This window comes from Physeter macrocephalus, chromosome 21, assembly GCF_002837175.3.
Source record: "Physeter macrocephalus isolate SW-GA chromosome 21, ASM283717v5, whole genome shotgun sequence".
NCBI classification, from domain to species: domain Eukaryota; kingdom Metazoa; phylum Chordata; class Mammalia; order Artiodactyla; family Physeteridae; genus Physeter; species Physeter macrocephalus.
The window spans coordinates 23080266-23097219 of NC_041234.1; the positions used below are offsets into that span (position 1 = coordinate 23080266).

At 54.2% G+C, this 16954-nt stretch overlaps 1 protein-coding gene across 8 annotated transcripts in view; it reads right to left on the reverse strand.

Moving 5' to 3' along the window:
- The window catches only part of BCOR (BCL6 corepressor), a 72804-nt gene extending 62579 nt beyond the window's left edge, over positions 1-10225 (reverse strand). For 6 of the 8 annotated variants that reach the window (XR_003677821.2, XR_003677822.2, XR_003677820.2 and 3 more), the window contains exons 1-6: positions 10020-10225; positions 7751-7876; positions 6350-6428; positions 2567-5407; positions 1854-1907; positions 1196-1382 (exon numbers count right to left, since the gene is read on the reverse strand). Coding sequence is in view for 4 of the 8 variants with exons in the window: in XM_028482353.2 (XP_028338154.1) it covers positions 1196-1382; positions 1854-1907; positions 2567-5407; positions 6350-6428; positions 7751-7836 (3247 nt within the window). In the remaining 4 variants the exon portion in view is untranslated. The remainder of the gene's footprint in view (positions 1-1195; positions 1383-1853; positions 1908-2566; positions 5408-6349; positions 6429-7750; positions 7877-10019) is intronic. The other 2 variants (XM_028482354.2, XM_028482352.2) reach the window with 1 other exon arrangement.
- Between the last annotated feature and the right edge of the window lie 6729 nt (positions 10226-16954).

Below are 16954 nucleotides of genomic sequence, written 5' to 3' on the forward strand. Positions count from 1 at the left end.
GAAATCCCCTTCTACGGGAGCCACGTAGGACAAACCAGTCCCGGTGTGGCTTACCCAGAACCTGGGCCACAGGCCTTTGTCTGACCCCAAAGATGAGCTGGGGGAGGGCAGTGCTCCAAGCAGCAGAGAGAAGCACACGTTGTTACTGACCACAATTTTCCCAAACTGCACCAGGCACCCACGACCTAAGCGTGCGGGGGAACGCCTACCCTACGACTGGGTCCAAGGGCCTGGACCTCCCAAACGTGCCCACCACCCCCGACTGTCCTGTCTCAGGAGGATTTCACGCCCACCCTGTCCTCGATGTTCACCTAGATGCCCTCATTCACCATCACCGGTGAGGTTTCTGGGGTCCGGAGCAGGCTGCAGGCCACAAGCACACGCACTGAAGAAAGCGGGAGAAAGACCTCCACTTGCTGCCAACACATCTCATTAGCCCAGGAAGTCTCGAGGGCAAAGCCCGAAGTCAATCCCAGTGGGGGAGCAGCTGTTGGGACCGCAGAGTGTGACTCGAGGCAAACACTAGCTTTCTCTCCAATTTGGCCTCCAAAACATAATACACCCCGTCTGGTAGGAAGAACGCCCTCGTTTATCCCACGCCCTTGGAGCGTCTTGTCAACTCCTAATGACTGCAAACAAGCCTGCCACAGAAAATAATTATGCTCATCTTTCTGGTGCCTTCATCAGCCCTCATCTCATTTTAACGAAACCTCTGCCTTTGGAGGGAGAATCCGAGTACTCTCCACTCCCTCCCATAGGAGACTGTCACTCTGGAGGGTCTGGCTCTGGCTGCAAGTGTCATTCCACTGCTACCAAAAACCCGTATCCGTACCTGCTACAAAACAGAACACATACCTGCTACGCTGGAGGTCTTACACTGCCATTCCTCTGCTCTACTGTATTAAGACTGTTACTAACTACAGGACTAGCATTTCTCCGGAAAAAGGAGATGCGTGCCAGGAAACATTTCATAGGTGCTTCACTCCTGGATGCTGCAACACTCAAAAGGACAACCAGCCTTGCAATCCACAGCTGGGAAGGATGGCCAGAGCAGCCCGTTCTCCAAACAGCCACCACCCAGATGCTGGGCCATTGGAAGCATATTGTTTCCTCTCATCTCCCTCAGCACTGGGAGCGGAATCAGCCCCGTTCCCACCGACGTGGTACCACACGCGAGCCGCCTGGGTTCACTTACATCTCTCACTGTCGTTCTGGTCAGCAATGGCCTCCTCCAGGGCGACCGACTTTGGCTTTTTGTCCTGACTTCCTTTCAGCCTTTCCCAGTCAGCGGGGCTGAATTTGCACACCTCGGAGTCTTTGGTCGTGGGGTGGCCACCTTCTCGCTCTTTCATCTCCAACTCTGAGAAGCGCATCATTGCACGCTAGAAAGAGAACGGAGATGGAAAAAAGACACACCTTACCACCAAAGCTATTTCACTGCCCTTACCTTAAAGGAAAGTATCTTCAAAGAAAAGTTTGCCCAAAACCAACCACAATTTATGATACAACTGAGATATTTAAAAATTTAACGATAAAAATGTAAGAGTGTCTATATGTAAGTAGTCACACACTCTTTAATCATAAAGCCATATGTATGTAGAGATATATGCGGTGTGTATGTATAGCCATACATACACTGTGGCATAGAGACAGACATTCTCTTTCGAAGGTAAATAAAACAAAACAAAAACACAACGCAAAGAAAGCGAAACAAAAACACAACAGAAAAGAAAACAAATGCACAATGAATAAAGACGACCATGGCCCACAAACTTCCCTTTGTATATTTGGAAATGAAATTTAACTCAAAAGGTTTATGTAAGATTCTAGTAATAAAAATTTGAAGAACTGACCTCACAGTAAGCAGCGGGTAGACATAAAATACTGTCCTCTTGTAATCCTTCCATCTATGTAATTAAAATGGGCACTCAATGGATCATTTAGATAACTTCATCCATTTTTATAAGCATAAACCAATTTTTTTCTTAACATTGCAAAACAATTTGGCTTATTTATCTTTTAATTAAAAGTAAAATATCTTAAGGAAATTCCTATACAACATCTATCATTCACTAGCAAGTTAAATACATACTCTATCCCTTTAAGCAAGGTTTGTTTTTTTGGTTTTTTTTTTTGTTTGTTTTTTTGGTGAAAAAAAAAAAAATTGCACGAATCTCACAGACATGCGGCCGCTACACACCTCCACCAAGTATCACGTAAGGCATTCTAAGCAGCGCTTTTAGGTATATTTGTTAACGTACAGTAACGGCAGAGAAATCAAAGCGATTGATAGGTAAATGTCATGCAGTCTTTTAGACATCCTTCGCAATAATTAAAACTTCCGTTATCAGCATTCGAGTGGAGTTCGCTTAAAATCTACAGAATAACTTAAAGTATCCACTTACGTCCCCTTACTGGACACATTTCAAACATTTAAATTATCATAAGCTTCATTAACCAAATCAGCCCGGTGTCCTGCCCTATCATACCCCCGGCCCCCTCCTCTTCACACATTAAAAAAACCTGACAACTGGTCAGGCTCCTGAAATTCGGGTGGGGGGCTCACCTGCAATGCCCGCTGCTCCCGGCTGAGCTGACTGGAGTCTGCATACAGTTCGGTAGTGACGCACTTGAACCGGTCACCCACGTAACCAGCGGAGTTTGCGATTCTCTTTGCCAGCTTAGATGGCTTCGGTTTCAGAACTTTGCCATCAGTTGATTCTGCCTCGTCAGCTCCGTCTTTGGTATAGGTGGGGGTGACGTCCACACTCGGTGGGGCACTGCCCACGCAAAATGGTTTGGGATCCTCTTGGGTTTTCCCGAAAGTGACCGCAGAGCCATCGCTCCCCAGGGGCGGCTCCAGGAATGGAGTCGAGACCGGCATCGCCAGGTTCTCCTTGTTGGTTCCCGCTGGAACGTTCTCCTTGCTTAAGCCGAAGACTGGCTGGCCCGGAGCCTGTTTGAAAGTATAGGCTTCGTGGAAGTCACTGATGCGCCCCAACTCCTCTCTCAGGGCAATGAAATCCCGGTGTGGCTGTAGGGCCGGGTCAGGCGGGGGTTTGGTGGGCTCGGCACTCTGGCCGACACTCTCAGCTGTGAAGCCGGGTTTGGACACGTTAGCGTCGGTTTTCGCATCTGGCTCTTCCCGGAGGAGGTCTACATAGACGAGCTTGTCACTCTTGACGACGGTCTTCCCTTGATTCCAGCTGGGGCTGGGCTTTAGGTTCTTGTCTGCGGGGACTTCTGGATGTAACTTGGTGCTGCCAGCTTCCAGCATCTCAGAAAACCGGTTCCGGAGGCTTGGGTCCTCGTAGCGGGTCCTCTCGTGGGACCGGGACCTCCTCTCTGGTTTCTCCTCTTTAGCGATCTCGATGGGCGTGTGAGGTATCAACATGGGATGCACCATGCCCAACCCCAGCGCGTCCTGGTAGGTCACAAACTCCGGCCTGCCTGTGGGTAGCCCATAGGGCAGTCCCGGCTTTGGGGCGAGGTGCCCAGGAAAGAGACTGCCATTGGGCAACAACACCGGGTGAGGGTAGACGGGGCCTTTGCCGTGTAAGGAGAGGGGACTTATGGCAATGCCCTCGGGCGCTGGGTAAGGCAGGTAACTCCTGGGGTAGGGGATTGGTGGGGACCTGAACGCCTCGTTTGGTGAGAGAAATATTGAGCTCGGCGGGAGGCCATTCTCGTTCGCTTTGAAGCTCGGCTCTGGGTTGCTGGCTTTGGCGCCCTTGCTGCCGGTGCCGCTGCTGTGCTTGGCAGGTGTGGTCGGGGGCTGGCCCACGTGCTGGATGACGGATGGCGTGGTATCCACGGAGCTCCTGCTGGTCTTGCTGCCCTCGGCGGTGGCATTTGGGGCCGGCGACGCAGAGGCTGGGCGGCCGGCGCTCGACACCGACCCCGAAACGTTAGTGACCACGGTGTCAGCGGCGCCCATGCGGGGACACGAAGAACTGCGCTGCTGCGGGATGGCCCAGTCCAAGGCCTTGTTTTTCAGCGGCAGGCCTTTGCCATTGTTCTCTTCGTTAGGACTTGGCCCGGGCACCACCCAGGACGAGGGAGCCGTGCTAATGATCTCAGATCTATAGATAGCACAGCCATTTCCTGGAGGAGATAGAGTTTCTTTCGGAATCTCACTTCCGGAGAGCACTAGGCCGCTTCCAGCTCTGCTGTGAACCAGGACCGTGGGAGCCATCTTTTTCATGTGGTCAGCTTTGGAAGCATCTACATCCACCACTTTAGAGGACAAGTCTAGTGGCTTATCGGTGACGTCTTTGGTAACCGTCTGCTTCTCCAAGAGAGGAGGTGAGCTGCCATCTTTTCTGTCTTGACCTGCTGTTTTCCGGGTGTGCCCGGGAGCTGGCTGGGTGCTTTCGGCTCCTTCTGGAGCCTTTGGATACTTGCTGCTGCAGAGCCTGGCCGCGGGGAACTCGCTGCTGACCGTCATGTATGGCTTCGACAGGGTGACCGAGGGCGAGGTGGAGATCCTGGCATAGTGCTTATGGAACTCGGAGTAGGTGTCCGCAGCAGGCTGGGAGGGAAGGTGGACGCGGGGTGAAGGCCGAGGTGAGGGGGGCAACAGGAGAGCCGTGTCCCCTGGCAGGCCGCTGGTGACCGCCTTGGCAGAGGGCACCCTAGGCTGCTTACTGTTCTGTATGTGGGGATACGAGTGGGAATCGACCGGGTTCCCAGGACTGACGCCCATCTTCCAGGGCAGGCTTTTGTCTGCGCAGTGGACCAGAGGCGGGATGGCTGGTGAGGCCGAAGGCGTCGAGAGTCTCATGGGCGAGGCCAGGGACGACGGGATGTGGGGACTGACGTAGTGAGGTGGCGGCAGGTAGAGAAATCGCTCCCCGTTGGTACAGACCGGAGAATACAGCGGCTGGGCCAGGCCGTAGGACTGCTGAGGTAGCAAGGCCTTGTACATGTTCAGGGAATACTTATTTGGCGAGTCAAGAAAAGGGTAGATGGCTGGCGTGGCCCCCTCCATGTAAGGATTGACCCAGGGCAGCCGCAGGTAACTAGCACCATTGATGTTGAGCGGGCTCTGTTTGTCGCTGGCAGGTCTGTCCAAGCCCAGTGTTTCTGCCGTGGGGACAGCACTTTTTTGTATTCCGGGTGGCGTTTTGTATATAGCACTGAAGCCATTTGGGGGTTTTCCGGAGACAGCAGAGGCCTCCACCGTCTCGGGTGTATTCGGTTTGAACTGCATCTCTGGGTTTCTTTCGGAAGAAAACCCCAGACCACCTATGGTTGTGGCAGCCTCCCGCCCTTTCTCTGAGCCCAGTCCACACAAGCTAGAATAGACGATGTTTCCGGGGACACGCAGCCCTTCCCGGATCAGGCCGGTGCGGTCCATGCTCAGCGCTGCCAGGCCATCGATCCGATGGGCCGTGGTCGCGTCCACCTTCGCAGAAGAAGAATATGGGTATTACTGAGGACACGCCTTCAAAGCAGCCCATCCCAAAGAGAAACCGCGGACTAGCTCAATAGGACATCAGCCTCAACATCTGAGCCGAAAGGGTTAAAAAAATAAAGGATTCACAAGGTCTTTGGCCCCCTCCCCGCTTATCCAGAACCCTCCTCTGCCTGCCGTCTCACCTTTGTCCAACTAGTATCCTGAAAGCACGTAAAACGTTGGTCCCTTTAGACTTGAGGCCCCTGCATTAATTCAGTCATCTATTAACTCTGGAAGATCCACCTTCTCAGCAGAAATTCTTTGCTGCAACTGAGGTGATACCAACTCCACTGCTCTCAGAACCACCCTCGTGGGGTACAGAACTCGGACTCACCTTCCCCAGGCCCTGTCAGGTTGGGGCGGGGCGATGTTCACTGTTTTTCCCGGATGTAGCTAGGCATTATTTAACATAACAAAAAACAATCTTCAGGGGGACAGTAAGGAATGAAGGACTTGAGCTGTCTCATTTCTAAATCAATAAAGAGGCCATGGGTCAAACTGTAGTTGTGTCTTTTGACTTCCTCTCCCTGGTATCTGAAGACAGCTCTGTTTCATATTTTACTGGGAAGGTAAACCCTAAGGGTCTACTTGGAGGCTACAAATTTATCCAGCTGGGAGCATTGATGTGGCACGTAGCTTATCGAAGAAAGGGCAGCACGTATCCCACCAGTCACCAGGGGACGAGGACGTAAATGGCGAGCACAGCCAAGAAAGCCAGCCGGGAAGAAATTGGGTGAGGCTTTCGTCCTGCGGCCTAGGCTTTCTACTCAGCCCTGCCCTGAAACACCCCGCCCCGCCCCCAAAAGGCCCCTTAATGGTATGCAAATGAATGCACGATTGATTACAGATCACTGATACTCAGCACATCAACAGAAGCCATTAATCTCTTACCACGTTGTGATTCAAGGGATTTTCTTCTCTTAGCTCCAGTCTGGCCTTTGAAGCGTCACCATCGTTTACAGGAATTTTCCTATTTAGAAGGACACACCAACTTCATGAAAGCATTCCTCACTTAATCCATCTTTCACAGATTGCCCCAGAATAGACCAGTTTCTAATAACTCCATTTTTCCAACTGCCCTTAAAAAAAAAAAAAAAAAAAAAATCCTCCCCAATGGCCCGTATTGAAAGTTGTCCCCGAATGGTGATTCAACGGGACTGGGAAAAACAAAGGAAAGGCAGGGCAAGAGGGATGTGAAATCACAAATACGTCCTCGAGTTGGGTAAGGCAGAAATTCTGCACAACCACGTCACCCTCACAATTTTTTCTCTAGAGAGGCCGGGCAGGGCAGTCTGGGCTCTGCTGTCCTAGCAGACCCTTATAAGCTCTACCTGAGGACAGGCATGAAGCAATACAATGGCCAAAGCCAAAGGGGGGACCTCAAGGCTGGAGTCTGCGAGCTGGCTACATCAATCACTTCTGTGTTACCCGTGAGGACAGGCTTTCAAAACTTTTCCCCAAACAAAGTTAGGTACCATGTCCTACGAAACTGGTTTCCACGGTGATAATGAAGCCATATTTGACTGCCTCTATCAAAATGATGGGGGATACACACTAATATCATACAAATGTCAGCTGCTCCAGGGGAAGCCGCACATCTGTGCCAGGCTGCTGCGGCTGCCCTGGAACTTGTTATCAGAGAGCATCGATAAAGAAAGTGCTTGGTGCCAACTTCCAAATCCCCAGGATAAAATCACTGACAAGCGGCAGAGAAAAGTTTCATCATTACCCGGAAGAGCAGCTTCAATTATCTACTGCTTAGCTGCCTCTACCCCGCACTCCAAAATTACTGATTAGGAAGCATAACAGAGCTGTCGGGTGACTGAAACCAGAAGCCAATGGCCTCGCTGAACAGGTGGCAGAGGACCCAGAGAAACCCTGGGCTTCAATGATGTGAAGGGTGGCTATCGCCCCATTTATTACTGAGCAAAGTATTTGTTTTAAAAGCACATCGAATGCCGATCCACCTGGGCCCACACTCCTGACATTTAGAGTTAAAGCAGCATATAGACTGGGATTAATTCTCCTTCATAAATATGAAATAATAAATTAAGTACAAAAGTGCACTGAAAGGCCGCTTTAGGGGCTAATCTCTTAAAGGGCGGCAATGCTTCGCTGAGCCAGGTTGCCTGTTAAAACTGTAAATCAAGGGCCGCCAGCTAGGCAGGAGATCTCCCCCCTACCCCCTTTGGGCCCACTCTGGCTGTGAGGACGTGAAGGCGGGGCTCTGCTCAGGAGCCCTGGGGAAGGACCCGCGCTCTCCCCAGGCCTCAGCCAGACACACGCATTTACCTGTCGTCGCTGATCCCACACATGCGGACCCTCTCGCTGTTCATCCAGCTGTGAACGTTCCCATACAGGGGGGTTGCTGAAAGCATGTCGTCTTCTTGGATGGCAGCTTTTCTTCAAGCGTCTAGTCTGTTTAAAACAAAAAAGAATCCCAGGAGGTTGAATAAAAAAGGAGCCAAAGAGGGAACAAGAGAAACCCTCCTTCTAGGCAATTCATACAGAATGCACTTGGGAAGGCAGACCCTGCTCCATGTTCTACAGATGGCCAGGAGCAAAGGAACACACATGAGCCAGAGGTTCAAGGAGGGAGATGGAACTTCCCTGGCAGGAGGCGCTGGGGATGCAGAGAGGGTTCAAGAGCCACAGGCCACACCATTCAAGATACAGCACATGTCACCCTGCACCTGCCCTTCTCCCTTCTCCTTTCCCAGCCTTTTGGAGAACACACTTGGATTGAAAGCGGACGGTGCTGGATTCCAGGGAGCCCCACATTGATTCTTCTTGCGGCGGCTGAAAGGACTGGGGACGGGGGTGGGGTGTGGGATAAAAGGCACAACAGTCCGGTATGGCGGCCCAAACTACGACTCACTTCCACGGCTGCGGTGTGCGTGACTTACAGATGGAGGGTTAAAAAGAGTCAGTGGGCTGGCGAGCCACCCGACCCGAGCCCTAGATTGGATTAAGCCCCAAACCTGGGTGGTTTGGCCTGGGAGCTGCAGAGGGAGGAGGCTGAGTAATTCAATGACGCCTGCTCGCTGGGGACCAGCAATCAGTAGCGAGTGCAGAAGTCCTCCGTAGCAGCCCAGGCTGCTGGGCTCGGGCTGGGGCTGCAAGTTTCCGGCCCGCGGGGAACAAGCAGAAGCCACCCGTTTTCCGTCTACCGGGAGGAGGGGGGAGGCTGCCGAGGCAGAGGGGAGAGCCCCGCCCCCTCCTTAACTTCCCGGCCCACCAGCCCCACCCACATCACATTCAAGTTTGCTGCATGAGTGAAGGGTCAGGACAAGCTGCATTTTATTAACAGGATTATCACGGCGCGTGATTTATCCTCGTGCAGGATTTTAATTGCTCTTTGGAGGTTGAGCCGTTTCTTTTGACTGCGCTTCAGCCCCATATCCTGCTGTTAAATGCTGGGTTAATAAGTAGGGGAGCCTTTAATGCCTGGGACCGATGGCCCTAGGCAATTCCCCTGTTCGCAGACTCCCTTGTCCGGGGAGGGGTGGCGGGGGAGGCCCCACTCCCCCAGCCACGGCCTCTTTACACAGGACCTAAACCTGAGTGTGAAATCACTGGTGTGCAGCTCGTTGGGGGAACTTTTCTTTCTCCTCCCTCACACACCCACCCACACAGTTTCCGAAAGCCCAAATGTTCCCTAAGTCGACACACTTCCTTTGTTAGCAGGAAAAAATATGCAAATGCTTGCTTTTACACTTTAGCACACGGAGCTGACTGCCAGGTCGGTTGGGTGGGAGCCACCAAAGACTGGGGACTCTTTTTCCGAGGGTGACTAGGGGTGGGGTCGGGGAGCACCTGGGAGACCTGAATCCCAAAGCCAGCCAGGCTATCCCTCTGCATTTCTTTGTCCTAACACAGGCTTTTGTCCACCAGCATCCCCCGTCGGCCCCTATACAGAAGAGAACACCTTCTGTTAATCAAGAGCCGCACGCGCAGACAAACGGCATGTAGTTAGAGCTCAACAATGAAGCTGGAGGAGAGGCAGAGATCTCCCAGTTGTGTCCGGCCTGGTGGGATTCTAGAGAAGCTATTTCTTTAGGAAGCGTCCCTTTCTTTAGACAGACTGGGGCATTTCCAGTGGCTGGCCACAGTGCCCCGAAAAGGTGGACTCAGATGGACTTGGGCGCCAAGGAAGGTTCTGTGGGGGGCTCACGGGCTATTCTTCCGTGTTCTGAACATACAAATCAAGTTGGGGGCAGGCCACCACTAGTGCAGGGCCGACCAGAAGGCACGTTCAACAAAGTGTCCCCTCCCTAACCCCTGCCGCCCCTTCTAACAAAAGGAAGACCAAAAGGAAGATGTCCAGGGAAGCCTCATCTAAAAGGTGGAGGAGCAACATCCCTCGGTGCAAGTGTCCTGGCCGTGGCTGCAGCGGGAGGACCACACCATGCCACCCCCTGGCTGGGTGTCATGATGAAATTTGGACATTATACCAGAAGCCAAAGGGTCACTCCATCAAACCCTTAAGAAAAGGATGAGGGAAGAAGCGTGTGTGCCCTCGAAGCCCCAATCTTCTGGTGCCCCAGTCTTCAAAACTTACACAAGCTGCCTCTTACATGTCTCCTTTAGTTGTCACCTTGGGACAAGGACCTCTGAGCACCTGACTGAGGAAACAGAAAGGCCGCTGCCACAATCATCCTATTGAGCCCTCTCCCCTCCCCTCAAAAAGGGCCAGCAGCCCCCTTCCCTTGAAAGGGCTTTTCTTTAGAAAGGGCGGCCTGGACTTAGCATGAGAGGGGAATGCAGTTTAGAGACACCTGGGACCACGGGGTGCTTTCAAAGCCTCTCCCCGCCCTTCCAGGTCTTGTCTGGTGGGGTTTTCAATATTAACACCGCACAGATAAATAACACCCAGTGTCAGGATGAAGTGTTTTTACGTGCACAGTGTCAGATGGAGGGTTGAGGCCCCAAGCGTGGCCGGTGTCATGGGAGTGGGGGCGGGGCGGGGGGCTGGCCGTGAAGAAACAAGAGGAGGAGGGGCAAGGCTCAGTATTGGATCCTGCTGACTACACCTACACCTACACCTACACACACACACACACACACACACACACACACACACACACACACTTATAATCTTTAGCTGCCCCATGAACTTTTTGTGAACTGTTTAAAAGTGGAGGTCTGTTGAACAAACAGCGGCGCCACTGCCAGCCATAATTTCATTGCAACGAGCTAAAGACTTTTAACTCTTCAGGTTCCGGGCCAAAGATGGACCTGAGCGGAAAGGGCCAAGGAGCCAGGGCCCTGCCTGGCGTGAGGCCCTTCTCCAGAGTGACAGCCCAAATCCTGGGCAGGAACACCCTCATCCTGGGCAAAGGCCATACTGCTTACACCCCACCATCACTGAAGAACGGGCCCACCCCCCGTCTCTCTGGGATGCAGAACTAACTAAGGGGATCTTGGGTGTAAGGAACACAGAGACAGGGTCAGAGACATAGCCATGCTCACCCCACTCCTCTTTTAGAAGCGGCTATTGAAATAGTTGGGGGTCTTTCTTACTTTCTTCTTCTTCTTTTTTTAACCTCCAAGGAAAAGTTCTTCAAAAGTGACTTCCCTGACCCCTTGGCTGTGGGTCATGGTGCAGGGGGCAAATGACGTCATTTAGATGACAGACAGAGCAGGCGCTTTGCTGCTGTATATAAGAGGCTCATCTGCCCTTATTTCTCAACGACCCCCCCCCTTTTCTTCCACAGGTGGGTGATGCTTCTGGAAGTGCCAAGATGTGTGAAGTCAGTCATGAAAAGCACTTTACAAGCACCAACCTGTTTCCAGTGGGAGCTGCTAAGCTACACCTTGGCTCTGGGTTTTAACCCTTTTTTCCAGCAGTGGAGAGAAGGGGGCAAGGATGTGGAATAGGGATGAAGAGGGAAGGTGGCCAAGAGAAGGGGTCAGCCGGGGAGACGGAGGAGCGAGCGTCTGGTTTCTGAAGAACAGACCAGGAATTGTGGTGGCTGCCCGCTGAACACCCAGTTCTGGGAGAGACCCGGCTTGCAAAACGCAGACTCGCCGTGTGGTCTCCGGCTTTCGGTCTGGCCCTAAGGGCAAGCACAGGAGAGCCTGAGTCTCCCTCGACAGACCTGAGCAGTCATCTGGTCCGGGAGCCAAGAGTTATGATTAGCATCCGAGCTTGGCCTGGACACTGGGGAGAAGAGCCTGATTGGCAGAAAGAGATCAGAGGGACCAAGATTAGGAGCTGTCACCCCAACCTCGGCATCCCTGAGTGAGGGCACCTTGGCCCTCTGTGAAAAGACACGAGGGGGCACACGGGTCCCCAGCTGCACCCGCCACCGTTCTGCCGATTCCTGCCATGAAGACACCATTATGGAACGAGGAAAAGGACAGAACGTTTGTTTAGTTTTTTTCTTTAAAGGCGACTTCCCTTGGCAGGCAACAAACAGGTTGCAAAGGAAGGAGCAGTGGCCGTGAGAGGCTGGCGTGAGTGGAGGGAGGAAGACAGCACCAGGCCACTCCTGGCACCTCTCCTTTCTCTCCACCCCAGCTCCTCCTGGCACCGGGCCACTTTCCACTGCCTCCGCCCTTGAGGGGCTGATGGATTGGTTCAAGTCTGCACAGCACGCTTGTCAAGTGGCAGCGACGGAGTGGGAAGCAGCGCCACCAAACCATCCCAACTCCACTCCAATACTAACGGTGCCCCTTCCTAGGGCCTCGCTCCCTAGGCACCCCTTGCCGCATCAGGCACTTATCCAGTTAGTGACCAAGAAGACCTGGACAGGTTTTGGGGAGCTTCCGGCTCAGAAGACCGGGCAGACGGCAGGGCTCCCAGCCAGCATGCCATGTGCCACGGTCCTCCGTAGGCTGGGGACCTCTTCAGGGAAGGGGTGTCCCTCACTGCATGGGCATGGCTGGTTCTCTGTGGAGGATGCGCGCGCAGTCACCACAGCTCCCACTCTCATCCACGGCGTGTCTCTGGGCAGGTGGCCGGACCTCTTCAACTTTGGCCCCCTCATCTGTAAATATTTGGCACCGTGTTTTCCAGAGGATTAAACTGCACTATGGACTTGAGTTCTGCCTGGCAATAGCTGGTGCAGGCCACATCTAACCCATTAAACAGCATCTGACTCCACTAAATATACTATGTAACAAACAAACCCCAGAATGGCTGCATAGTTTCCTTGCGGCAGAGGGCAGGCTGAGGCAGGGACACAGAGGGGGCCAGGGAGGGGTGACCTTCTGCAGAGTGTGTGGCTTTCATGGAGGCCCAAAGCTCATGGCGCAGGAGCCCTTCCTGGGACTGCTCCAAGCGCAGACTGAGTCACACACAGGCACTTCTCTATTGGCGTCAAGGAAGGGAGGGATGAAGAAGTTCCTATTTTAGGACTGGGGGCCGCGAGGAGGTGGGAGATGAGAAAAAGCGGTCCAGGGTGTGCAACGTTGGGGCAAGTCCTCCTGGGATGTTTTCCCCAGTATGTGTAGCAGTGGGGAGGGGGGAACCCCAAGGATGCCCCCAGGTCGGGGGGGGGTCGCAGTCTTCCTAGGGTGTGGCTGAAGGAGGTCACCGACTGGGTCCTGCAGCCGGGCATGGGTGTTGGGGTGGGGGGGGGGGGGGCGTGGGGTGGGAGGAGTGATCCAGCCTGCCCAGGCACTGTCTCTTGGCACACTCCAAGTCATGGCTGTCGCCGCCTCCAGAGGCGTCCCCACTCACGACCCAAGTTTTGCATTAGTAACAGAGCTGCGGAGCAGGAGTGGGGGTGTGACGGGGTGGGGGACGGGAAACTCACGCGGCCGGCCCTGACCTTTTGAGCAACCAGAACCTTCCCTGCCTCCTCCCAGGGCTCCAGGATAGAGCTGCGAGCCACTCGGGTCAGTAGGGAGTGAACTTGGCCCGCAGCGGCGGCGGCGGCGGCGGCGGCGGCGGCTGCGAGTGGGGGAGGGGCGGCGCCCCCTCCCCCGCCTCAGCCCCGAGAGCGATCGGTCGGCAACAAAGGGATTTTCTCTCCCACCACACACAGCCGCGCTGCCGCAGGCTCCTCGCCCCTCCTCCGCCAGGTCCCCGCGCGGGGCCGCCCCCCCACACGCACCCCCGTCCGACCTTCCAGGACCCCCCGCTCTCTCGGCCAGCCCCCGACCCCAGCTCACCCCGCCCGCGCGCTCCTCTGGGGTCCCCCTTCCCAGGCGCCTGCCGCTGAATCTCTGACAAAAAGCAACTTTGGGTGGGCGCACGGAGAACCCAGGATGTGCGGCGGCGCGCCCCAGGGGAGTGGGCGCTGACTGGAGACGGCTCCGGGCATCTTCCTGCGCTCCCTTCGGCCAGTCTGGAGTGTTCTCTCCGTGGACGCCTCCCCCACCTTCCCCGACTGAAAGATGCAAGCCAGGTGTAGCCAACTGTAAAAGGGGGCTCCGGGGCTTGGGGAGGGGGGCACCAGCAAGGATCGACCGGGAGAGCCGCTGCCAAACTGGGGCTGCCCGCCACACACCCCCTTGCCCAAAAACAGAGCCGTGGCCCCCGGTCAGCTCTTGGACCAACCTCAGACACTTCCCCTCCACCACCACCACCCCCCACCCCCGACGCCAGGCCTCGTCTTTTTGTTCCTTTCACTTTCTTTCACGGTTGTGCCACACACAACCACGTGTATGCAAGAGGGGGCCCCATTTGGAAGCTGGTGTCCCTCAACAGGAGGCAGCAGCCCAGGACAGGAAACCTAGGTTGAATGCAATTAATCAACCTTACTCATCTCCTCCCCGCCAACCCACCCTCCACACCCCCTCGGGTCTGGTCCCTACAGGCTGGGTTCCCACTTGGAGTCTACACAACCTGGAGGCAAATCCAGAATAAATGATCCATAGACCACAACTCTAGAGGGGGTGTCACTGCACTGCAGCCTCCATCAGGGCTTTGTAGAAATAAAGTGAACTCACTGCAAACTCCTCCCCCCACAAGGAACAAGCTATACCATAAGGCTATTAACGACAGCTATCATTAGTACACACAGGAAGCACAAAGGAACTTTTTACGAATAAAAGATGCATAAAACACAGGGTCCTGTGATCTGCACCCGGCTTCCCTGCTGATTGTGTGCAGCCTGGGAGTCCTGGGAAGGCTGGGGATGAGGGTCAGGGGAGGACAGGGGCTCCCACTTTCTTTACAAGGAACAATAGGAACCCCACGTCTGTTCATCTTGGAACCCGGAACACCCCAAACAAAGCTGTGGGAAAACTGTGGTAGACGTGGGGGCCCGTGAATTTTTCTAGCTGTTCAGAGCTTAATTACTCCTCCTTGATCCGTGGGACCAGACACGACACCGCCAAGGTTAAAATGCCCCAAACAGCGCCGAGCAGATGTGAGCGAGCTGGCAGACGCGCAAATGAGGCCTGCCTCGGAGCACGATAACAAGTGACTAATACATTGCATATCGTTGAAAGAAAATTATTTTTCTCTAATTTGCATTTGCTTGGGGGGAAAAAAAAGCCAACCAGAGTCCCTCTTCACAAGCACGAGTCTAATCCTGGAAATACAGCCCGGCTGCTTTAAGAGAGCTGGAAGGAGGGAAAGACTGCCAGTGTTTTGGCGTTGCAAGCTTGTTTATCTTTCCGCCTTTCCTCCAAGGCGAAACTCGTTTTGCAAGCAACATTCCTACAGAAAATGGCACACGTCATAAAAAGAGACCAATTTATAGAACTGGCACCGAAGTTCATGTATCATTCCAGAAGCATCTCCCAGCTCCCCACTAGGGAACCCAACTAGATGTAGAAGTCCACATTATAACTCAGAGAGTAGATCTGGGGGCAGGGGTGGGGGAAGGGAGTGAACCCATAATTTGCAGATATCCTGCAAGCTGTACACTCAGGGGCCAAAGTCACACAGAAGGGCAGGATATAGAATTAAGTCAGCTCTAAATGATCCTCCAAAGCCCGGGGGCCAGGGCTGGGGCCAGGGCTGCGTAGCCTTCAACCTTGAGACTGGGGGGAGTGGTTTTTACACCCAGCTTGCCCCAGAACAGCCCAGGGGCAGGCCCATCTTCCGGACCATCCTGAGCCCGCCAGCTTGGACCGGCCCAGCGGGGTATTGCTGCCACCCACCAACTGTTCTCCCTCCCACCCTGGCGCCTCCCCGCAGTGCCTGGCAGAGGACCAGGAACTCAGAGAAGGCCGGGCTGTGGGCATCTAGTTGATTAAGTCACAGAGTGGGTGGCGCTGTGGGCAGACCTCAAGACAGCACCGTTGGTCCTGCAGCTGAAAGGCAAGTGCGCTCTTAAAAACCAGCAAGGCAAAGGGAGGTGGGAAATCAAAAGCCGACGTGCACCCTTCCCCACCCCCATTCACCCTCCTTCGGGTCCTGAACCTACACACTTGTGTTTCCAATCCAGGAAACAGGGCCGAGGGCATAGAACACAGCGGCCGCCTGTCTCTTGAACTTGTCTGAATAACAGGGCCATTTCAGAGGAAGAACAACGGCCTTCAGAGCCTCTGCAATTTCCAGAAAGCCTTCAGTTAATAATACATTCTTTCCAACAGGCTTGCTTTAGGGCGGAAAGTTATTTTCCCAAATCTTAACAACCCGGTCACAAGCCGCTGAGGCCCCAGGTCAACAGATCCCAGCCAAACCCCTCCAGACAGTTGACACTCATGACCCCGCAGGCCTTCTCCTGCCACCTCTGCCTAACAAGTTCCCTAAACCACAACACACCAACCAGCGCGCACGTCCACCACGATCCCAGGAGCCAGAAAGATGCGTGTCGCGGGGGGCGGGGGGGCGAGTGCCGCCGCCGAGGGCTCTCTCGCAGCGCATCCGAGGGCTCCCGGGCCAGCAAGGGGCGGCCACCTCTGCAGCTCTCCGCGGGCCTGCATAGTGCGCGCTTTGTGTGATCGCCGAGGAGGCACAGCGCTGCTCGTGCACCAACAGCTGTCACATTATTTGCACTCGCTGTAAACAGCCTTCACATTCCCCCCTTACCACATAGTTAAAGCCAGACTAACAATCCACAGTTAGAGATCAAACCAACAACAGCAGCATTGTGTCTGCCTTCGCACCAAGCCCAGCAGCTGGCAGGTTTCTCCGGAACAAGAGACCCCCTCCCCCCACCCCTCCAGGCTCCAGCCAAGGCTAGCCGAGGCAGCAATGCGTGTGTCGCTGCTGATTGTTAAAGCAAGAGAACACACAGCCATTTCGCGCAGAGTTCTGTGGGGTTCATCAGCTCTCTCCCAGAGTTTCCTCCTCCCAGGCCCCCTCCCCCATTTCCTCAGCTGGGAATAAAGGTTGTTCAGACTCCCAGGGTCAGTTTCTCTGCTCAGCAAAGTGTGCGTCGGCCTGCCCCGGCCAGGCCTGGGGTCCTGCAGCCCTCTCTACTGTGTCCCAGAGGCTAGGCAGCTCGGCACTTTGTGCAGCCCAAAGCCTCGTGTGTTTCGGAAAACTGTCCAACTCCCTGAATCCTCCCTGGTCGCCCCACTGATCAAAATGTCTCCTTTATGATTTTTGGTTAAGTCGAACATTTCCATAATCGTCATTATTAGCGC